General features: G+C 41.8%; 1 protein-coding gene across 12 annotated transcripts in view; it reads right to left on the bottom strand.

The window, feature by feature from the left end:
• The window catches only part of PPEF1 (protein phosphatase with EF-hand domain 1), a 71161-nt gene that overhangs the window by 16720 nt on the left and 29225 nt on the right, over positions 1-25216 (bottom strand). For 8 of the 12 annotated variants that reach the window (XM_069945387.1, XM_069945391.1, XM_069945392.1 and 5 more), the window contains 9 exons: positions 25090-25126; positions 24153-24302; positions 22459-22519; positions 22203-22324; positions 20874-21059; positions 15679-15821; positions 12640-12746; positions 10638-10801; positions 9032-9116 (listed from right to left, as the gene is read on the bottom strand). In XM_069945387.1, coding sequence (XP_069801488.1) covers positions 9032-9116; positions 10638-10801; positions 12640-12746; positions 15679-15821; positions 20874-21059; positions 22203-22324; positions 22459-22519; positions 24153-24302; positions 25090-25126 — 1055 coding nt within the window. Of the gene's footprint in view, positions 1-5713; positions 7076-9031; positions 9117-10637; positions 10802-12639; positions 12747-15678; positions 15822-20873; positions 21060-21193; positions 21381-22202; positions 22325-22458; positions 22520-24152; positions 24303-25089; positions 25127-25216 lie in introns of those variants that run through there. The other 4 variants (XM_069945398.1, XM_069945400.1, XM_069945395.1 and 1 more) reach the window with 3 other exon arrangements.

Raw genomic sequence — 25216 nt, 5'->3', positions numbered from 1 at the left:
ATCTGAATGTACATGGTTATCAGACTGTGCATGGCCATCTGAATGTACATACTGTAGCTATCAGACTGTGCATGGCTATCTGAATGTACATGGTTATCAGACTGTGCATGGCCATCTGAATGTACATGGTTATCAGACTGTGCATGGCCATCTGAATGTACATACTGTAGCTATCAGACTGTGCATGGCTATCTGAATGTACATACTGTAGCTATCAGACTGTGCATGGCTATCTGAATGTACATGGTTATCAGACTGTGCATGGCCATCTGAATGTACATGGTTATCAGACTGTGCATGGCCATCTGAATGTACATACTGTAGCTATCAGACTGTGCATGGCTATCTGAATGTACATGGTTATCAGACTGTGCATGGCCATCTGAATGTACATGGTTATCAGACTGTGCATGTCCATCTGAATGTACATACTGTAGCTATCAGACTGTGCATGGCTATCTGAATGTACATGGTTATCAGACTGTGCATGGCCATCTGAATGTACATGGTTATCAGACTGTGCATGGCCATCTGAATGTACATGGTTATCAGACTGTGCATGGCTATCTGAATGTGCATGGTTATCAGACTGTGCATGGCCATCTGAATGTACATGGTTATCAGACTGTGCATGGCCATCTGAATGTACATGGTTATCAGACTGTGCATGGCTATCTGAATGTGCATGGTTATCAGACTGTGCATGGCCATCTGAATGTGCATGGTTATCAGACTGTGCATGGCCATCTGAATGTGCATGGTTATCAGACTGTGCATGGCCATCTGAATGTACATGGTTATCAGACTGTGCATGGCCATCTGAATGTACATGGTTATCAGACTGTTCATGGCCATCTGAATGTACATGGTTATCAGACTGTGCATGACCATCTGAATGTACATGGTTATCAGACTGTGCATGGCCATCTGAATGTGCATGGTTATCAGACTGTGCATGGCCATCTGAATGTGCATGGTTATCAGACTGTGCATGGCCATCTGAATAGCAGATATTTTTATTTAATGTTTACTATATTTTTGGAATGACTGATGGGATAGACGCCTTCTAGACCTCAACTGCACTGGTTTATGACAAGATGAAAAGCATTTTAATGATGGCAAAAGCAGCTGTGACAACATTTTTGTAGCATACTTAAACTTGTATAAGTATGTATGTTAAACATACTTTTTAAGCATTTTTAAGTTAATTTTCCATTTTACTGTATACTGTGAATGTAAAGGCCTGCACAAGAAATGTGGTGAAAAGATGTTCATGGGAAAACCTCCCTTAAAATAGAAAAGCTTTCTTTACCATGAGAACAGTGCATCTGTGGAACAGTCTACCGCAGGACCTGGTCACAGTAAAAACAGTGGAGAGCTTTAAAACAGGCTCAGACAAGTTCTTAGAACAAAATAACATTTAGGTTACAAACCCACGTCCCGGATCCGCAGCGAGTCATCTCGCTGCGTATTTGCAGCGAGACTCGCTGCGGATCCCGGCCCTATACCTTCAATGCCAGACAAACTCGCAGCAGGGATGTACATTCCTGCTGCGAGTTTGTCTGCAGCCTGCCCCGTTAACCCCTTGCCGGCTGGACACTATACATTCCCGGGTCCTCGCTCCTGCTTGCTTCTGGGCTCCCGGTGTCTGCACGCCGAAGCAAGCAGGAGCGGGGACCCGGTTAATGTATAGTGTACAGCCAGCAGGGGGTTAACGGGGCGGGCTGCGGACAAACTCGCAGCAGGGATGTACATCCCTGCTGCGAGTTTGTCTGGCACTGAAAGTATAGGGCCGGAATCCGCAGCGAGTCTCACTGCAAATACGCAGCGAGGGGACTCGCTGCGGATCCGGCAAGTGGGTTTGTACCCTAAAGCTTATAGAGGGAAATTTATCAATACCCTAGACATAAATCCCTGCTTCTATGCCCCTTGCTATATTTACTAAGAGGTGCATGTCTCCAGATCTCTGCCAGGATCAGGTGCAGAAGAGGCCACATCTCCTCCCTGCTTTGCTGTGCCCCCCCACACTATGTGCCCATTAGATGAGCTGGGTGTACACCAGTGAAAAGGTGCTGATTGTTGTGCAAACTGGGTGGCGTGCACAAAAATCGGCATCTTTTCCCAGGTGTATTTTTGATAAATTTTCCCCACAGAATTTATCCATTTATTTATCGATTTTAAAACAATCCTTAAAGGGGTTGTGCAGGATAAAATGATATTTTGCTTTGCTGCCGGGGCTGCGGGGGACATTTCAGTGAGGTATATTTACCTGTCCACTCTCAGACCATTTCCCAATAAAAATAGAGATTGATATAGGGAAGGATGAGAAGTTAGTGAGAAAGGGTTTTAGATGTAACCCTTATTGGTTAAGGCTAATTGAGACCAAGCAGAAATGGAAGTATTTTCTGAAGCAAATAAGGGGTCAGCTGAATGTAGATACATATAGGATGCCTCAAAGGCGTATCTTAGGGGTTTATTAACAAGGTATGTGGCTAGAGCAAGAAGGAAGTTCCAAGAGCAAGAGGAGGCCTTGAGAAGTGAGGTAAGGGGGACAGAAAAGAGATACCTGGAGTTACAGACAATGGAGGCAAAAAAAATAGAGCACAGCTGTGGAGGCCTTTAAAGGGAACCAATCACGCCGAAAATCACCCAGCACCTTTCCCAAACATATCCCTTTAACCTCCGTGCCCCCCTCCATCAGTCAGTTATCTTACTTTGAAGAAGTCCCGCGCTGTATGTAAATTTCCGGCAAGTAGTGACGGTGGGTGGATTTAGTCATGGTGGGCAGAATCAGTCACAGGTCCTGGACGTCTGTAATGGCTGTAATCACGCCCAGAGGGCCGTGATTGAGAGGTCTGCCTTCCATCCACGTGACCCGGCGGCTTGCGTTTCACGTCGGCTGACTTAATCCGCCCACCGTGGCTACTTGCCGGAAATTTACATACAGCGCGGGACTTCTTCAAAGTAAGATAACTGACTGATGGAGGGGGGCACGGAGGTTACAGGGGGATGTTTGGAAAACGTGCTGGGTGATGTGCCAGCACGTTTCCTTATCTTAAGATGGATTTTCGGCGTGATTGGTTCCCTTTAAGGAATACAGTCAGATTAAAGGGGTAGTGCGGCGCTCTGCCGCGTCATCGGCTGCTCAGCCGCAATTGGCTGAGCACAGTTATGCTCAGCCAATTGCGGCTGAGCAGCCGATGACGCGGCAGGAAAAAAACCGATGACGCTGCAGAAAAAAAACACTGTGCACATTCCATTATAATTTTGCCCTTTCAGTTCCACTCCTGATTTTGGTGGAAAAAAGACTGACAGAAAAGTGTGAACATAGCCTTATTGTGTTGAATGAGCACTAAAATGCTTGTTACTCAAGTTCAGCAATTTTCAATGCTGAAGTGCTCAACTTGATTTATGAACCCCATTGAAACTAATGGGGTTTAACCAGAAATTAATGGCATTTAACCAGGTGCCCCCCTGCTTGGTAGAGCGGAGGGTGCCTGGTTAAGCTATCGCATTTTTTGTTCTAACTTTTGTATATTTCATACCTTGAAGGGACATTTAAAAGAAATTTACAAAAATTAGAACAAAAAAAAAACCCACATTAGAACCCTGGCGATATTCTGGCAATCGCCGCTGATCAGCTGTCGTCTGGTTCCTTGCATGGCACAGTCGTGTAAAAAGGGCCTTAAGGACCCACACTGGCCATTGTTCAAAGACACTGGGCAATTGCTAAGGGATTCAATGAACATCAGAAAACAGCAAATTACATAAACATATTTGGTAATTTTGTAACCATAGCAACTTGTATAACACCGCTAACACCTTATTTGTTTTCGCCTTAATAAGAAACAAGACCTCATAGATCTCAAAGTTGATGTAAAAATAAAAAATGATGGCTGTTAACACTAGGAATATGGAAATGCAAAAACAAACAAATGTTTCTTGCTATCTTAGCAAAGGGTCCATCTTTTATTTATTGTCCTTTTTTGCTGCAAGAAAAACATAAAAAATACATCACTAGTGACAGTAATATAGTATAATGGGTGGGTAAAAGAAGTTGAGAAATAAGGAGGTACACGTGGACTTTTGAGGTGGCCATGATGATTATAGCACTTACTATAGGTGAAGAAGTAAATGAGATGTATCCTGTTGTTTATGTACAGGTAGTCTCTGTAAAGCAAATGTCAGGGACATGGCTGCTCTCACAATCATGTTAATAAAATCAAATTAATGGACTAATGGAAAAAAAATTTTTTATACTACTGCCCTTTCGTAGAACAAAAATGACCATGCTATTCGTACCTTACCACACTCTACCTGTGTCCTTCATGAGCGCCTTCAGGTCCCCGCTGAACATTCCCGCTGTCACTGCCGAGATGAACTCGTCTCAGCAGTGACAGTCACTCAGCCATCACTGGTGGTGGCGCTATCCCATTTCAGTCAGTGATTGGCGGCACGGGCTGTCACTGCCAAGACAAGTCTGTAGTGGCGGCAGCTGCAGTCAACAGGGAAACCCAAAGATGCTGCAGGGGAGCATGGTGGTACAGGCAGGGCTGTATTAACAGCTACTGCTACCCTAGGCAGTAAACCTGAAGACGCCCCATCTTGGGGAGCGTGGGGGAGAGTGGTTTCGGCCACATGCATTTCTCTACATGTAGAAACATTGTCTGAATCGCGTTTTTCATGGTTTTTAACTGCTTATAACTTGATCAAATTTCCAGATTGAATCAATGATTAGAGCCGTCTGTATATTGTATAAAGGAATTCTTACCACAGGTAGATTGATAGGTAATAGCTCCAGGAGTCACATTTACCACCTAACCTGAACAATTCCACCATACCCCCCCAGCCCCCTCAAAAAGGTACCAGACTTATTTGCAAGTCTGATTGGGAGGTGGAGGACTAAGAAAAAAAAAGTTGTTTCTTTCCCCCTACTACCTGGTGCTGCCCCCCTGCAAGGTGCTGCCCTAGGCATCGGACCACGGATGCCTAGTGGTAAATTCGGCCCTGGGCACAGGGGAGCATTGTGAGGTAAAAATACCATGTTTATTCTACGGAAGGCCCGCAGTATATAAAATTTTCCATGGCCGGAGTATATCAGTAAACTATTTTTGCATAAACTTTCATTTGGTAAAAAACAAACAAAAACAACAACACACGTTCTCCTTAAAACATTTTGATGTACTGTAGTAACAACTTCCAGTCATCTCCCTTTAAGGCAGGGCTCACGCAGTGTAAGGCTATGTTCACACACAGTATTTCCTTCAGTCTTTTTTTTAACCAAAATCAGGGGTGGAACTGACAGGGCAAAATTATAAGATTCGCACAGCTTTAGTGTTTTCAACCAACCCCTGGTTTTGGTTGAAAATGACTGACGGAAATACTATGTGTGAACATAGCCTTAGGCTGGGTTCACACTACGTATATTTCAGTCAGTATTGTGGTCCTCATATTGCAACCAAAACCAGGAGTGGATTAAAAACACAGAAAGGATCTGTTCTCACAATGGTGAAATTGAGTGGATGGGCGCCATATAACAGTAAATAGCTGCCATTATTTCAATATAACAGCGGTTGTTTTAAAATAACAGCAAATATTTGCCATCCACTCAATTACAACATTGTGTGAACAGAGCCTTTCTGTGTTTTCAATCCACTCCTGGTTTTGGTTGCAATATGAGGACCACAATACTGACTGAAATATACGTAGTGTGAACCCAGTCAAAGTGTAAGGCCGTTTCTTGTTTTAATTCTCCCCTGTGTGAACCCTGTCTAAATGTTTATTTATGTGATTTCTTGTATTTTCCCTGTTATTTCTCTTGGAAACATGTCAATAAACTGAAAGGAGGGTGTTACCTTTCTGTCAGTATGGAGTGTCCCTGCCCAATCTGACACTCTCAGCACTGGGTACACAGTGTCAGAGTGAGTAGGACTCATTAACAAGGAAGATGGCAACACAATTGTTAGTTTATTCATTTTGGGGAACACAAAAACAGGAATAACACAATACAAAATTTAAAGAAAACTTGTTCCATTATTGTCGTATAATGAGAAATACAAGTATTCACCAAAACAAACAGCTGTACTAGGCTGTCTCCAGCAGCTCCTATCGACTGAATGGGACAGCACTGCACACAAGGGACTACTGTCCTCTCAAATGGGACCTTTTTGGCTCCTGTTCTCCAGACTGCAGGGAGTCCCCAGGATTTAGACCTCCTGCAATCATAAAATAATCCCCTATCCTGTGTATAAGGAGAAGATAAACTACCCCTTTAACAATGTATAGCTTACATGACCAAAGATCTGTTGAACAGTGTTTTACTATAAAATAATTAGCCAATAGTCCAAATCCATATATTTTTTAAGTATATATTAATGAAGTTAAGATACGATGTAAGACTACAGACTCGTATCTTCTCCATTCTGCATTTCAGGCCTATGTTTTGTTTTTGTTTTTTTTAATCAGAATATAGTTAGGAAACTATGAATAATTATATGATATAGGATATGTTTTGTAATTATTTGCATCTGTATATTATCCAGGCCATATCTTGATGTTACCATGTGGTTTCTGTATAACACCTACATATGCCTAGTATTTAATGTTTCTTCCAAAAGCCCGACAACGTCATTCTCTGTAGAATAAATCTCAGTGCCATTTGTCAAGGTCGCGGATGTTAAGCCAATGACTTCAGCTCCATGATTGTAGGTAATTCTCCTTTCGTTCATACACCGCTCACATACATTTCTGGCCTTTCCTCTAGACGGGACACACATCCTGCCAAAAATGGACCATCGAAATCAAGGTTTAGAGACAACAACCTGTCTTTAAGTGCCTTGACTGGGAAATTCTTCCTCATGTTTGCATAGAGGTTTTCATCTTTTGTTACAGTCTTTCCTTTCAAATTTGTGAACCACTCGAAAAGCCTCCAAAAACTCATTGAAGTCAATGCTACCATCCCTGTTGGAATCTATGCTGTGGGCTAAGTCATCTATTGTTGCATCATCTATACTTATATGAAGGTGTGAAGTGAAAAGCTTCCATGTTTGACGAAATTCATCAATGGAAATCAAACCTAAAGGAAATGTGAGATTAGAGTTATTTAAGATATTGTATGCAATAGAAATTTCTATTTATACCATACATTATAATAAGACGGTTATATCAAATGTCTTGTTTTTTTTATGGTCCACTACCATAAATCCTACCCATGCTGATTTTACTAAACCTATTCAGTTGATAAATAATGTACCTCTAAAAATAATAAAAGATATAATATAAATAAAACATAATAAAATATAAAAGATACCCTATGTTAGAAGACAGACAGACGATATCCAAATAATAGCAATGCTGCGCTATGTATAATGTTACAGAAATACAACATCATCTTGAATGGAATGTTTTATCAAAAAATGGCATATAGTATAAATCAAGTTTTAATGTTAACCCCCTCCCGCCGCTGCACAGTAAATTAACATCAATACTTTTTTTTTTTTTTTGTATGTCTAAGGAGAGGTGGATTGATATGCTATGGAAGAAGAGAGTAGGCTAATTATATGTAGGAATTAGTATAGGGCAATAAGGGGAGGGGGAATAGACGGTAGGTAGCTAGCGAAAGGACAATGTGACTAATGGATGGACATCGGGGAGGACTCCCCTCGGAATAGCACCGGAATAGCCTTGGATTAGAAGTGATGTAAATTTATTTAGGGAAAGTATTGGGGGAAGGTAGATGGCACTGACCTGGATGGAGTATGTGAGTGCCAAGCCAGGTCTGGAGAGAAGGGGGGAGGGATAGGGTGGGATGGGTTCTTTTTTTGTAAAGGAAATATATCCGGTTCTTTGTTATATATCTGGTTAGTTTATATTTTTGTAAAAACAATAAAAGTTATAAAAAAACAAAACAAAACATCACTACAGCCTATGCTCGAGGCTGGAATCATGTTAATTTACAATTGAGGATAACACAGGCACAGAAGCTGCACCTGTGTCATCATCAGCCGGGGACCCGCCGCAACCGTTAACCCTATAGATGCTGCAGTCAGCACTACAAAGGGAGAATTCTCTGTCTGGTAGCCATGGGGGCTCTGCAGTGTGATCACAGATCTCCGATGGCAGAGCAAGGGACTTCAGCTTATGGGATCATTATGATCCCATAAGCTAAAGTCCTAAAACCACCAGGGCATTGAGGCATCAATGCCTATTGGCCATAAAAGGGTTAAACATATTTTTAAAATATTTTTGGTGACTTTTTTTAATTTTCCATTTTACCATCTATATTTTATTCTGCAGTTTTTATTCCAACCACTAAACCTAAAACAAAGCTGAGACATATTTTTGTCTATCATGATATGGAGGAGCCCGCTGTGAAGTGTTTTGAATGGGATTACAGTGAAAGCTGACACCAGCATATAGAAAAGACAATAGCAACTCAGCCTCCTTTTCCCTGTAGAATGACCACTGCACATGTCACAAAGGTCACAGAGCATGCTTACAAACATGGGAATGTTTATGAGGCTTGCGGTAAAGCATATCATTAGATGCGATTAAAGACAAAACAGTTTAGGGAAGATGGCAGCTCCCACAATAATGCTCAAAAATTTAGAAAATACAAAACAAATTAGAAAAAAAAGAACAAGTTTCAGTTTCTGTCTCTAATCCGTAAAAACAAAAAAGGTGATACATTTATGTTAAATTATGCAGCATTTACACAAAGCGATAATTCGCTTAATCGATCGTTTAACGATTTTGAAGCAACGATTTGGTTTTTATAACGATCAGCGTTTAGACCAATAAATCGTTACAAAAATCGTAAGAAAAATTATTCTTGCGATCGTTTAAGATCGCTTAAGCCCATCTTTCACATAGTGTGAATCTTTGAAAGACTGTTTACACTAAACGATCTGCGAATTTTTTGCGAACGCCGAACAATGATTTGAGAACAACTTTCCTATTACATCATTTGATCAACTGTTAAACTGATTTGATGTTGACTGGTGTTCATTATTGATTACATGAAGGAAAATACCTGAGTGATCCTTGTCAATTATGTTAAAGATGATTTCAAGGTCAGCTTTGTATCTGTATAACGTTTCAACCAAACTTGGCTGAACCTAGTGGAAAAAGAATGCATTAAAACAAATCTACAGCATAAAAAGGCAGTTTGAAAATTTGCACATTTTTAAGATCATTAATTACTTTTTTTTTATTTTACAATGCTCATTTGGAGGATTAATTACCATTAGATTCTAGCCCATTCACATCAGACATAAGGCTATATACGTTCTAACTGGGGATGGAGTTGGAATGTATACATATATGTGTTTCTGGCGTAAAGTGGACTTAAATGTGTATGGTTCGGCTTCCGCGTGAGCCAGCAGCCACTACAATGACAGACAGCAGTGATTACACTGCTGTCTAATGTTAACCCCTTAAATGCCTCAATTACAGCGTTTAAGCCTGTCAGTCACAGGAATGGTACTTGTCACTGATTGATCTGAACCTCCACAGTATAACTGTGGGGGTCCTGATTGGTTTCCCTGAGAGCCGGAGATCACTTACATATCTCTGTGCTGTCCGATCGGTGATCAGTTCCTTGAGTGTGACTCTAGTAGCACTCTAGTGCCTATCTCTCTGATCAGTGTTAAGCATTAGCATAGAATTATCCAGTATAAGCAATCTAATAATTGCTTATAAAAGTCCCCTTGGAAGGCTTAAAAAGTGTAAAAAAAAGTATCAAAAAATATTACAAACCTGCTCCCCCAATAAAAGTTGAAATCACTTCCCTTTCCCAATAAAAAAATAAAAATAAAATAAACATATTTGGTATCGTAGTTTGTAGAATATTCCAAACGGTTCAAATATTGTAATGACTGAAGTAGTGGATCCACTGTACCATCACCAGCAATGGCGTAAACCGCACCAGGGAGCGGAGTCTAAGGGGTCTTCACCAGAGCCCACCGCAAGGCGGAATGGACTTGCTGCGGCAGGCGACCCCCAGGTCGCTACCCCTGGACGAGGTGTAGCAGGAACAGTGGGGCAACAGGCAGGGACACACACGGACACAGTCACGAGCAGGGACCGCAAGTGGCAGGAACAACGGACAGGAACAACGGACAGGAACAACGGACAGGAACAACGGACAGGAACAACGGATGGCTGGGACAAAACACACTAGGAAGCATGCAGAGGCTCCAACACCTGTGGTGGGGCAGGGCTGCAATTTATAGGAGTCTCAGAGCAGAGCAGCAGTCAATTAAAGGCACAGTGACCCTTTAAGTTATAGCAGAGCCGGCGCGCGCTCCCTAGGAGACAGGGATGCGCCCGTCGGGCTGACAGGGAGCTGGAGGAGCCCCGGCACAGAGCAGAAGATGGGGCAGCAGAGGTGCGGCGAGAGGTATGTGCCACAGCCGCGGATGTGACAGATATTAATAATAATTAATAATAATAGTAATATAAATTATAAAAAGTTAAATAGAGCCAGGATTGCTGTTTTTCCTACTTCTCTATTTCTACCTAGCCACCTTCCATCCTTCCTTGTTTTTTTCATAAACTGTATAAAATTTGATGTACTCTACATTGAGATCTGACATTGAATTGAAACCCCAAAATATATATTCATAAAGTGGACTTACTTCTTTAATGGTTTTTTCAATTTGCAGATGTTCAAAACATGAAAGATATTCTACACTCCCATCAGGAGCCAGTTGTACGAGTCTTGAGCGTAACGTCCTCCAAGGTAGATCTAGATGGAGTACTGCCTCCATTGCTGATGCCCATTCGCTGATGCAGATTCTTCCTGTTAAATGTATTATTAGTTGCTCTTTGATGGTTTTTATGACTTACTGTAGCTACCTTACAATATTGCCACAATGTTTTTGTGTACACAGAGGTCTCAAGAACAACAGAGACCTATGGATATAGAGTTGTATACACTCAAATTCCTAATCCACCTAATCTGCAAAGTGTCCTTTGTCTTTACTGTCAGTCGCACATGTGAAAATACATACAGTAAATATGAAGTTTCTATATATGTTTGGAAACCTTCATGTTCACCAACAATCATTCTAGGTTAAGCAGTGAATACTTGACGCAGATCTGGTGGCTAGAGAAGCTGGAATATGAACTGTACGGTAACGAAGCAGAGAGGAAGAAAATACCCCAGATTTCACATAACATGTCTGATTGTACTACACCAGTCATGTCAAACTCTGGCCTGCGGGCCACATCTGGCCCGTGGTGCCTTTATTTTTGGCCTGCCAGGCAATTCAGAGTTTGAATTACATCTGGCCCGCCACGGCTACAATATAAGAGACTATGGGGGAGGACTGTCTACTATATGAGATTACTGGGGAGGGCTGGCTACTATATGAGATTACTGGGGAGGACTGGCTACTATATGAGATTACTGGGGAGGACTGGCTACTATATGAGATTACTGGGGAGGGCTGGCTACTCTATAAGACACTATGGGGGAGGACTGGCTACTATATGAGATTACTGGGGAGGACTGGCTACTATATGAGATTACTGGGGAGGGCTGGCTACTATATGAGATTACTGGGGAGGACTGTCTACTATATGAGAATACTGGGGAGGGCTGGCTACTCTATAAGAGACTATGGGGGAGGACTGGCTACTATATGAGATTACTGGGGAGGGCTGGCTACTCTATAAGACACTATGGGGAGGGCTGGCTACTATATGAGATTACTGGGGAGGGCTGGCTACTATATAAGAGACTATGGGGGAGGGCTGGCTACTATATAAGAGACTATGGGGGAGGGCTGGCTACTATATGAGACAACTGGGGAGGGCTGGCTACTATATGAGACTACTGGGGAATGCTGGTTAATATATAAGAGACTATGGGGGAGGGCTGGCTACTCTATAAGAGACTATGGGGGAGGGCTGGCTACTATGTGAGACTACTGGGGAAGGCTGGCTATTATATAAGAGACAATGGGGAAGGGCTGGCTACTATATGAGACTATTGGGGGTTGGTTACTATTTGGACACTATTGGGAGGGCTGACTAATATGTGGGGCAATTTTGGTTAGGTTGGCTACTACATGGGGCAATATTGGGGGGTTGGCAATTACATGGGTTGAAGTTTAATCATATCATAGCAATATATCATGTCATTTATTATAGTGTACAGTGCTGGGAGACACACACCACTGATAGTGGTCTGACAGTGCCAGGACAGCGGCATTCGTGCTTCAATAATTATCAAGGTTGGCCCACCACTTTGTCCAATTTTAAAAATTTTGGCCCACTGTGTATTTAAGTTTGACACACCTATATTTTTGTTTTTAACTTTTTGCTTTAATACTTTTACATAAATGCATAAGTGCAATAAGAAATGAAGGCTATAAAAAAGTATTGTGTATAGCACAATGTGGAGTAAGGGTGTGTTCACATGTACAGGATCTGCAGCAGATTTGATGGTGCATATTTGAAGTCGCAGATTCAAAGCAATCAAATTTGCGCCATCAAATCTGCTGCGGATCTGCTGTGGATTCAAATCTGCGCCATCAAATCTGCTGCAGATCCTGTATGTGTGAACGCAACCTAAACATATAAAAGAACCACAAAAAGACTGGATTTTCCATGAATAAAGACCATTTAATTTACCTGTACCATCTGGGTCATACTCTCTAAAAGCTTCTATAAGGTCAGAGCGATGGGCAAAAAATTGTTCCTGCAGTGCTCTAAGAGCAGAGTCCTCAACCGCACTCATCCTGCAGAGAGAAACCAACCAAGGTTTTATTTCCCTATATAATATGGGTGATACCTGTCTCCATGCATCTATATCATAAAAATCAAAGTCTGTCTGTCTGTCCTTCTGTCTGTCTGTCTGTCCTCTATAGACTTCCAAACGCCTGAACCGTTTGACCCCAAATTTGGCACACAGATACATTGGGTGCCCGGGAAGGTTATTGCGAAGGTCCCGTCCCCGCCAGATGTACAGGAGGGGAGGGGGAGGGGAAAGAGAGGCGCCTCATAGAGATGAATGGGAAAATCTCCTCACTGCAAACACAGGTGATATAATTAGCTGCAGCAGACACGGCAGTTGGAGCCTTAGCAACCAATAGGATTACTGCTTTCATTTTCACAGGGAGTTGTGGTTGCTAGGGAAGCTGCCTCACAACATCCACAGTAATAACTGGTAGGCCCCCTACTCCATTTATACAGTATATGTATATACAGGACCCCCTACTCCATCTATACAGTACATGTATATACAGGGCCCCCTACTCCATCTATACAGTACATGTATATACAGGACCCCCTACTCCATCTATACAGTACATGTATATACAGGACCCCCTACTCCATCTATACAGTACATGTATATACAGGGCCCCCTACTCCATCTATACAGTACATATATATACAGGGCCCCCTACTCCATCTATACAGGACATGTATATACAGGACCCCCTACTCCATCTATACAGTACATGTATATACAGGACCCCCTACTCCATCTATACAGTACATGTATATACAGGGCCCCCTACTCCATCTATACAGTACATATATATACAGGGCCCCCTACTCCATCTATACAGGACATGTATATACAGGACCCCCTACTCCATCTATACAGTACATGTATATACAGGGCCCCCTACTCCATCTATACAGTACATGTATATACAGGACCCCCTACTCCATTTATACAGTATATGTATATACAGGGCCCCCTACTCCATCTATACAGTACATGTATATACAGGACCCCCTACTCCATTTATACAGTATATGTATATACAGGACCCCCTACTCCATCTATACAGTACATGTATATACAGGGCCCCCTACTCCATCTATACAGTACATGTATATACAGGACCCCCTACTCCATCTATACAGTACATGTATACAGGACCCCCTACTCCATCTATACAGTACATGTATATACAGGACCCCCTACTCCATCTATACAGTACATATATATACAGGGCCCCCTACTCCATCTATACAGTACATGTATACAGGACCCCCTACCCCATCTATACAGTACATGTATATACAGGACCCCCTACTCCATCTATACAGTACATGTATATACAGGGCCCCCTACTCCATCCATACAGTACATGTATATACAGGACCCCCTACTCCATCTATACAGTACATGTATATACAGGACCCCCTACTCCATCTATACAGTACATGTATATACAGGACCCCCTACTCCATCTATACAGTACATGTATATACAGGGCCCCCTACTCCATCTATACAGTACATGTATATACAGAACCCCCTACTCCATCCATACAGTACATGTATATACAGGACCCCCTACTCCATCTATACAGTACATGTATATACAGGACCCCCTACTCCATCTATACAGTACATGTATACAGGACCCCCTACTCCATCTATACAGTACATGTATATACAGGACCCCCTACTCCATCTATACAGTACATGTATATACAGGGCCCCCTACTCCATCTATACAGTACATGTAATACAGGACCCCCTACTCCATCTATACAGTACATGTATATACAGGACCCCCTACTCCATCTATACAGTACATGTATATACAGGACCCCCTACTCCATCCATACAGTACATGTATATACAGGGCACAACAGGCATACCAAACTGTGACTGGGTAACACTGCTACACCAGACCTGACCACTACCGCCATACTGTGCTGGATAACACTGTCATACCAGACCTGACCAATACCGCCATACTGTGACTGGATAACACTGCCAGACCTGACCAATGCCGCCATACTGTGACTGGATAACACCTCCATACCAGACCTTACCAATACCGCCATACTGTGACTGGGTAACACCGCCACACCAGACCTGACCAATACCGCCATACTGTGACTGGATAACACTGCCACACCAGACCTGACCAATACCGCCATACTGTGACTGGATAACACTGTCATACCAGACCTGACCAATACCGCCATACTGTGACTGGATAACACTGTCATATAAAACCTGACCAATACCGCCATACTGTGAATGGATAACACCGCCACACCAGACCTGACCAATACCGCTATACTGTGCTGGATAACACTGTCATACCAGACTTGACCAATACTGCCATACTGTGACTGGATAACACTGCCATACCACACCTGACCAATATCGCCATACTGTGACTGGATAACACTGCCATACCAGACCTGACCAATACTGCCATACTCTGACTGGATAACACTGCCATACCACACCTGACCAATACCGCCACACTGTGACTGGATAACACCACTATACCAGACCTGACCAATACCGCCACACTGTGATTTTCTGGCAAGTCTGAACGGGAGGGTACTGCCCCTTTGCAAGGTGCTACCCTACACACCAGACCATGGGTGCCTAATGGTAAATACGACCCTGCAGGTATACAAGACACTGACATTTTATGCCCGGGCAGCGCCGGGTACATTTTCTAGTATTACCTAAAATCCACATCACTCCCATTCATGATTATCATTATAAGTCAAGGTTTTGTTTTTGCAGTCTGTTTAACCGATCGGTTTTATTTACGTACTGTGAGTCCGTACAGCTCCCAACAATGACCTTAGCAATGATGGGGCAATGTATTTCTTAAACAGGGAGCACCGATAACTTAAATGCAAAAGTTAAAAACTTAAAAAGCCAACAATTTGCTCTTACCGTTGATGAAGTGTGAGTTTGCGTGTGCTCTTACTGACTTGATATTGCACAAAGCGTGGAATTAGATCTGGGCACAACTTGAGATATGCCCCTCTGTTGCTTCCTTCATCATAGTAGTTAGAGGCTGAAAATATGGTTATTACCTATAGAGAGGATGTAACAGATGTAACAGATATACTTAAAGGGGTAGTGCGGCGCTAAACAATTATTCACAAAATAACACACATTACAAAGTTATACAACTTTGTAATGTATGTTATGTTAGTGAATGGCCCCCATCCCCGTCTTTCCCCCGTGTTTCTGCCGCGTCATCAGCTGCTCAGCCGCGATTGGCTGAGCATAACTGTGCTCAGCCAATCGCGGCTGAGCAGCTGATGACGTGGCAGAGGGCAGCGGCACGATGGACGGCTGGAGCAGTTCGGCCGGCCGCCCGAAGATTACATCATTGTCGCAAGATGGCGGACAGGTGAGTATAGAGCACTACACTTCCGGGTCTAGCGTGGGTGGGGGGAAACACGGGGAAGGGGGCCATTCACTAACATAACATACATTACAAAGTTGTATAACTTTGTAATGTGTGTTATTTAGTGAATAATTGTTTAGCGCCGCACTACCCCTTTAATGCGTAATAAACATGGGGCAAATTGGCAAAAAAATCTAGTGTATTTGGAAATCCACCTCAAAATTATACTGAAGGGTAAAATTAAGTGTGTGTCAATGTGAAAAAAATAGAAATATGAAAGTGTACCGGTCATTTTGAAAATGCATGGCTTTGTTAGTTTTGAGGATGTCATATTTTGTAAAGCCCTTACAATATGGCACTGACCTTGTAAACAATTCAGCATGGTGAAAAAGCAGTTTTGGTGCTGTTACTGAGCCCATGAGGGTTCCCTCCACACACAGCCAGTTTTAAATCTCTCCATCTTAGGGATGAACACCATGTCTGGGTTGTTTACTAGCAGTACTCAGCTCTAGATTTCCGTATACCTTTCTAAACAGTCACAGAACACCTACGTTTTGCTAAGCTGTGACATAATATTGATGCAACTGCATTAAATTTAACAGACTTTCACTCTGCTATGGGCAGGCCTGTATTTGGAGTTCATGCTGCCCTAGGCACTTTGATTGCTCACACCCCAATGCCCCGCTGCTCTGCTCCTCAGCCAGGGCTTAATCCACCCGTGCCCTTGGTGTCTATTCACCTGCACTGCAGCCTCTGGTGACCTTAACATGATCACTAGAGGCTGCAGTGCAGAGGAAGGAGTAAGCGTTGGGCTGTCTTCCTTTTAGCACTTTGTGGGTGCTTTTTCCTGCTGGTCTAGCCACATTGGTTAGCAAATGCGCCTGCAAACTGCAGGTAGGACCAGGATCAGGTCTCGCCTGTATTCACAAGTGTAGTCGCTGGCCACCATGGTAAGCACATGAGGAAAGATGGCCCTCCATTTACTATATTTCTTTTTCTGTCTCTTGTTTTTCACATACCAGTATCTTGAGGATGACGATGGATTTAGTGGACTACTTCGATGACTGGCTTTTCTTTTTTTTATAAGAATGGTCAAGTGGAGTGGGAATGTTTTTATTTCAATAAAAAAAAATTCTCTGGTGTATGTTTTTTTTTACTCACTTTCTAACCTTAGTAGTGGAAGATGTCTGATATGATGATGACATCCATTATAAAGCTGGGGCTTAAAGTTAGCCTGTAAAATGGCACTAACACTAACCCCCACATTATTACCACAGAACTCATTGCCACAGGGGTACTTGGAATAGCCAGGTTTAAGCAGGAGCATGAATAAGTAATAATGGTCTGGGGCAGTAGCAGACTGGTATTATTAGGCTAGGAAGTGCAAAAATAAATGGCCCTTCCTACCTTGATGTTAATAGGCTGCTGCTGTTTGGCTTTTACCTGATATTGAATAAAGGGAGAGCTGTACAGATTTACCCTCGATTCACACGTTGTAAGAGTGCGGCTGTATTTGCGGCTGTAATTGTGCGGCGGTATTTTTGGTGGTTCGTGTGTATGCTGGGAAGTATAGGATATGCGGCTGCACAGTGCACACTATGTATGAATCTACGGCCCTATCGTAAACGGACCCGTAAAAAATGAACAAGACCATTATTTGCGGCTGGACATGCGGCCGAGGATTGACAGGCCGTCCGTACGGAGTACTTCAAAAATAGCCGGCAATGATGCCGAATGCCGATGCCTCTAATAGTTACTATATTAAATTAATCAAAGACATTTTATTTGTAATCAAGACACTTTCGTTGATCAATAATTTATTTCTAACGAATCCATCATTTTGCAATTAAATATACTGTTAAAAAAAATAGATATATAAATAAATGTATATTTATCTATATATTTATTTTTTGACAGTATATTTAATTGCACAATGATGGATTCGTTAGAATTAAATTATTGACAAACGAAACTGAATTTATTTCCAAGAAAATGTGTTTTATTCATTAAATATTAATTAGTACAGGAAGCTCTATAAGCCGGTAATTCATATGCCGGCAATAGAGCATTCTGTACTAATCATCACTTTACTTTAATGAAAACATCAAATGTTTCTTCTAATTATGTTATGACAATAACATTATTAGAAGAAACATTTAGAATTATATGTGCGCTCAGCTGATTGGCTGATCGGCTGAGCGCACATATAATGAGCCGGTCCGCAGCACAGTGACTTCATTGTGCTGCGGACCAGCGAAGAGACAACATCGGGGTGAGTATAGAGCTCTCCCCACCCCCTCCCCGGCACTGCACCCCTCCCAGCAAGGAAGGGGGGGTCAGTTAACCCCTTCCTTGCTGGGATGGGTGCAGTCTGACATCAGTCTGGCCCCCAGGGGGTTAAGGGGGATGCAATACATCCTCCCTTAACCCCTTGGGGGCCAGACTGTAAGCAGCGATCTGTAAAGATGCTGCATACTGTAAGGTGCACAACACCGCTCACAATGATGGGTGTTGTGCTCCTGTTTGTGTGTTTTTTGTGTGTTTCTCCCTTTTTGTTTTTCAGATATCGGTATCCTGTGGATTACGTCGGATTCCGTGGACTACGTCGATGACCAGCGGTTGTTCTTTGAATTTTTTAAATAAAATGGTCAATGAGGGGTGTGGGGGTGTTTTTATTTGAATAAAAAAATTTGTAAACTTGTGTCTTGTCTTTATTTCTTTACTTTTTAGACTTAGTAGTGGAAGCCGTCTAATAGACGGAATCCATTACTAAGTTGGGGCCTAGTGTTAGCCGGTATAAAATGGCTAACACTAACCCCCTATTATTACCCCAGTACCCAATGCCACCAGGGGTACTGGGAAGAGCCGGGTGCCAGTGGTCCCGGAGCGTCAAAATTGGCGCTCCTGGACCGGGCGGCAGCAGGCTGGTAATATTTAGGCTGGGGAGGGCCTAAACCAATGGCTCTTCCCACCCTGGTGTTACCAGGCTGCTGTCGTTTGGTTTTTAACCCGGCTGGTTATAAAAATAGGGGGGACCCTATGCGTTTTTTTTTAATTATTTATTTATTTAAAAAAAAAATTCGCATAGGGTCCCCCCTATTTTTATAACCAGCCGGGTTAAAAACCAAACGACAGCAGCCTGGTAACACCAGGGTGGGAAGAGCCATTGGTTTAGGCCCTCCCCAGCCTAAATCTTACCAGCCTGCTGCCGCCCGGTCCAGGAGCGCCAATATTGACGCTCCGGGACCACTGGCACCCGGCTCTTCCCAGTACCCCTGGTGGCATTGGGTACTGGGGTAATAATAGGGGGTTAGTGTTAGCCATTTTATACCGGCTAACACTAGGCCCCAACTTAGTAATGGATTCCGTCTATTAGACGGCTTCCACTACTAAGTCTAAAAAGTAAAGAAATAAAGACAAGACACAAGTTTACAAATTTTTTTATTCAAATAAAAACACCCCCACACCCCTCATTGACCATTTTATTTAAAAAATTCAAAGAACAACCGCTGGTCATCGACGTAGTCCACGGAATCCGACGTAATCCACAGGATACCGATATCTGAAAAACAAAAAGGGAGAAACACACAAAAAACACACAAACAGGAGCACAACACCCATCATTGTGAGCGGTGTTGTGCTCCTTACAGTATGCAGCATCTTTACAGATCGCTGCTTACAGTCTGGCCCCCAAGGGGTTAAGGGAGGATGTATTGCATCCCCCTTAACCCCCTGGGGGCCAGACTGATGTCAGACTGCACCCATCCCAGCAAGGAAGGGGTTAACTGACCCCCCCTTCCTTGCTGGGAGGGGTGCAGTGCCGGGGAGGGGGTGGGGAGAGCTCTATACTCACCCCGATGTGTCCTCTTCGCTGGTCCGCAGCACAATGAAGTCACTGTACTGCGGACCGGCTCATTATATGTGCGCTCAGCCGAACAGCCAATCAGCTGAGCGCACATATAATTCTAAATGTTTTTCTAAATGTTTCTTCTAATAATGTTATTGTCATAACATAATTAGAAGAAACATTTGATGTTTTCATTAAAGTAAAGTGATGATTAGTACAGAATGCTCTATTGCCGGCATATGAATTACCGGCTAATAGAGCTTTCTGTACTAATTAATATTTCATGAATAAAACACATTTTCGTTTAAATAAATACAGTTTCTTTGTTCAATAATTTAATTCTAACGAATCCATCATTGTGCAATTAAATATACTGTCAAAAAATAAATATATATATAAATATACATTTATTTATATATATATTTATTTTAACAGTATATTTAATTGCAAAATGATGGAATCGTTTACATTTAATTATTGAACAATAAAAGGGACTTTATTAGACAGAAAATGTGTTTTATTAATTCAATATATTAACCATGAGAGACATCGGCTATACTGCAGAGGATCGCAAACCCCGGTAATAGCGATTCATGTAAACTGTGTTCCCTGCTTTCCCAGATGCATCCAGAGGTGTTTGCATCACTTTCTTAACATTTTATTTGTTATTTTTAGTTGAACCAGATTTCCAAGTAAATGACCGTATGTTTTGAGCCGCATGTCTATTTTTTCCCACGGCCGGAGTTTCACCCGCACATTTACAGCCGCATAAAAAATACAGCCGCACAGTTACAGCGTGTGAATCCAGCCTTAAAAAAAAAAAAAAAAAAACATAAAAAAAGACAACCAACTCAATTACTTTTTATTTAATTATTTTTTTCTTACCCTTCCATTGTGGCCTATTTCATAACCTTCTTGTTTGCATTCATGTGACCTGATCAGCATTTTCAAATCATATTGGTCAAGTAATTTTTTAGTTATATCTGGTCCGAAGTAACAACCTCCACCTCGAAAACTGTTTGGTGAGCAGCCATTTTGGTTTCTTGGATCACTCCACAGTATGTCCACAAGCTAAGCCAATGAAGAAAAATTGACAATAAAATACACTATTGATAACTGTAAAATGACATTACAGTCTGGAACAACAAATAATATATAAAATATATTTAAAAAAATAGAATGGCTTTAACTCCATAGTGACAAACCATATATCTTTCCATGATCCCTCTTTACGGCAGAAGGATAACTATCCGCCATATGTCTCCTATGCCTGAATTGTGAAAGCTGAGCTCACATGCTACCTGCCACGACTTCAGATCATGGCTGTTTAACCCTGTACATGTCACTGTCAAATCATGTCCACTACATGTAAGGGCGCTGTTTAGCCCTGTTACCCCATTAGCAGCCCAGCACTCATCACTGGGTACAGATGGGTTTCCATGGTAGCCAGAGGCCTTATGAAGGCCCTCAGGCCTGCTGTATTAGTGCCTGTATTTAGCATAGTGAATGATGTAAAATTATATAAAATTTTGATTAATTAAAGTTATAATGATATAATCTTACTAATTCTATAAATTTAAAATGCAAAATATAAAATATATATTTAAATATATATATAAAAAGTTAAAGTTAGAATGCGACAATAAAAATAGAAAGAAAATTGGCTTGGTCTCTAAGGAGTTACTAACATAGAATAAGTATACAATTTATATAAAAAAGTGTCATATCCAGTGTAAGCCCTGAGTGGACATTTACAGATGTGGACATTTGCCAGATCTTCATATTTTAGAGGAGTTCTCTGGTAAAAAAATTTTTTTATTTTTTTTCAGATCAACAAGAGTCAGAAAGTTATATAGATTTATAGTTTACTTCTATTTTAAAATCTCAAGTTTTCCCATACTTATCAGCTACTGTATGCCCTGCAGATGTGTTGTATTCATTCCAGTCTGACATGATGCTATATGCTGACATCTCTGACCGAGACAGGAACTGTCCACAGAAGAAGTTTTCCATTGGCATTTGCTGCTGTAAACAGTTCCTGTCTCGGACAGAGATGTCAGCAGAGAGCACTGTGTCAGACTGGAAAGGATCCACTGCTTCCTGCAGGACATACAGCAGCTGATAAGTACTAGAAGATTTTTCTGGACACATTTATTTCGAAGTAATTTACAAATCTATATAAGAGATCATGTTAGAGATAGACATTTAACAAACCTGTTTCCATTCCTTTTGTTCAGTGACTGTTAATTCTGGAGCCATATCAGGCAAGCGGTTGCTTGAATCCATATAATGTATTTCCAGAATGGCACTATTACTGAATTCTGCCTGCAGTCCTCCTGTGTGCAGAGACAGGAATTGTGGACAGAGACACTTGTCGGGGACATGCTGTACTCCATCACCTAAAGGTCCTATATGTCTATTTGATTGTTTACAGGCTTTACCGCCATCAGGCCATCAGGCATATCCTTACCTTTCTGTATTAGATTACTTCTTTCTGAATCTGATCTTGGGTGTTTCAAAGCTGATTTATACTAAAAGACAAAAGCATTGTCATTTCATAGAAGAAGGCTTGGAGACATGAAAAGTGTGTGTGTGTGTCATTTACATATAAATAATATGGAAAACTAAAGGAATTGATTAGCTAGCAAAGGACATAGGTACAGATGGCACAAGGGGACCGATTACTAATAGCAGTAAGCAAACTTACCAAACTTTCAGGTTCAACTAAACTCGTGGCTGGAGAAGTTGGGTGCTGCCAGCAAAACACAGATACAGCCTATGGCTGTTTCCATCTTTTTCAGGACTCCCTATGGCTGCATCCAACTTTTCCAGCCACTGGGAGTCAAATACTGAGCGTTCGAGTTTAGATGAACCTGAAAGTTTGGTAAGTTTGCTTATTGCTATTAGTAATCTGTCCCCTTGTGACATCTGTACCTATGTCCTTTGCCAGCTAATCAATTTCTGTAGTTTTCCATATTATTTTATCTAGTGATATTATCCATATCACTAATTACCAAACCTTGTGGTACAAAGACAGAAAAAGTGTATGGATGAGGAAGACATTAATGGGGCAGATTTACAAACAGAAAAATTGAGTTGGGCTATGCTCACACACAGTATTTAACTCAGTCTTTTGGTCAGTATTTTTTCAACCAAAAATTGGGTTGAAAACACAGAAATGCTATGTTCACATAAAGTTCTTTACTGCATGGGCAGCATTGCATTGAAGTCAATGCAATGCCACCTGCTAAGTTCACACATCGTTATTTTAACGCCCCTTCTTTAGAACGGGTGTTAAAATAATATACATGCCTATTATTTCCAGACGCTGTTCAATGAACAGAGTCCAGAAACAATAGCGGTTCACACAATGGAAAGTACGTCTGCGGCCGCACTTTGCATTGAAGTGAATGGTTGATTGACTTGTGGGCACACCTGACCGTGCCTGAAAGTCAACTGTAAAAAAAAGAATGTTCCTGCCGCCGATACAGAGGTATTGGGTGAAGAAATCTGCTGACAGCTGACAGTTTAACAGCGTCTGTTGCTCTGTCAATTCCACTCCTGTTTTTGGCTACAAATACTGATAGAAATACTGCGCAAAATACATAGCCTACGCATGACCTGCAAAATATGGATGTTTTTCTTAGATCTGTTCATAAATAGCTTTTTTTCACTTACAGTCATATTTAGCTAGTCCAGGGGTAGCTTCACACCAATAGTATTGCAGCATATTTCACACTGCGAGTTCCGAAGCAAAATCCGCTGCGATATTCTGTAATTTCCTATGAATTTGCTTCTCTGTTTCTCGGCTCCCTGCATGTGTTATCCCACTGCGAGAATGTAGCTACTGATTGGCTGAGCACGACATTGGCTGAGCTACATTCTCGCAGCGAAATGAAAACCCACTGCGAGAATGTAGGGTCATAGTAAATTACACTACAGAGTATCGCAGTGGATTTCACTGCAGAACTTGCACTGTGAAATCCGCTGTCATACAAGACGGGTGAAGCTACCATAAAAGTAAAATCCTCATTCATCTATTGTTAAATGCTGTGACTGTAGTGATGATGGATGATAATAATAGATACTAATTATTCATCTGCTAGTTATTGGTTATTTTAGCCAAATTAATCCCATTGCTATGTCCTGTTGTGCGTCACTTACCTTGCTTCTTTCAATAGATGTGAGGAAATCCAGGTCTGTTGTATCTGCTATTCCTCCATGTAAAATGAGAACCTTGCCATCAATAATAGTGGCGAGAGGGAGCCGACTGTATATGTCTTCAAGTAGATGTAGTATGCTTTTAGCATGGATCTACAGCAAAAAGGATGTCTATAATTTACAGTAACATGTGTTCTACTGTTCTCTAGGGTTTAATGTAAAAAATGTGCAGTAGCCTGGTGTGAACTGAGCCTGTTTTTGCTTTTGTGTGACACACCTGCTTGCTTGTCAGCATCTGGCAATGCAGGAGTTACACTGAGCTCTGCTAGACTTGATTGCTGCAGCTGAGCAAGGCTTTTAATTGACTTTTTACTCTGCCTGTCTGGAACCTTGAGGATCAGAGCGCCGGTCCAATGGGGATCCAGCCCGGGCTCTTGATCCTTATACCTTTCATACTCTGATCCCGGCTCCCCTTATCTATTCCTGTGATCCCCTTACCTAATTCCTCTGCTTGATTTACCTGTTATCTGACCTCCCGTCTGACCTTTCACTATCCAATTGTTTACTGATTTTGTACTGCATTGCCCGTTTGGTTTTGACTTTGGCTTGTTGACTCTCCTTTATATTTGTTTGTCCGTCTGGTTCTGTGTTACACTTACAGCAGAGCAGGGACCGTCTTTGTGGTTGTCCGCGGCTGCCTAGGGCCGTTTGAGGCAAGTAGGTAGGGACAGTGGGTGGTTTTACACCTAGGGCTCACTGTCATATCTAATCCCTACCTCCCGGTCCTGACATTTAATATATATCTTTATGCGTTGAATACTTAAAGCTTACCTGTGACTAAAATTAACTTTTAACATGTCATCAACATTCTAATAAGGATATGTCTACTTGGGATAACCTCTTTCTACATTATAGAATTTATAATGACTTATAAACTGACCTTGTACTTTTGCATTACTTCTTTTGTGAAGCCATACCTAAATAAAAAGGGATAACAATATAAATACTTAATTTCATGTTGCTGCATACGTCTCTTGTGTCCAGAGGCATAAACACAAATACTTTCA

The sequence above is a fragment of the Dendropsophus ebraccatus genome, chromosome 11 (assembly GCF_027789765.1).
Source record: "Dendropsophus ebraccatus isolate aDenEbr1 chromosome 11, aDenEbr1.pat, whole genome shotgun sequence".
In the NCBI taxonomy this organism is placed as follows: domain Eukaryota; kingdom Metazoa; phylum Chordata; class Amphibia; order Anura; family Hylidae; genus Dendropsophus; species Dendropsophus ebraccatus.
Note: the sequence above shows the minus strand (reverse complement) of the source record. Positions and strands in the feature narration are given on the sequence as shown.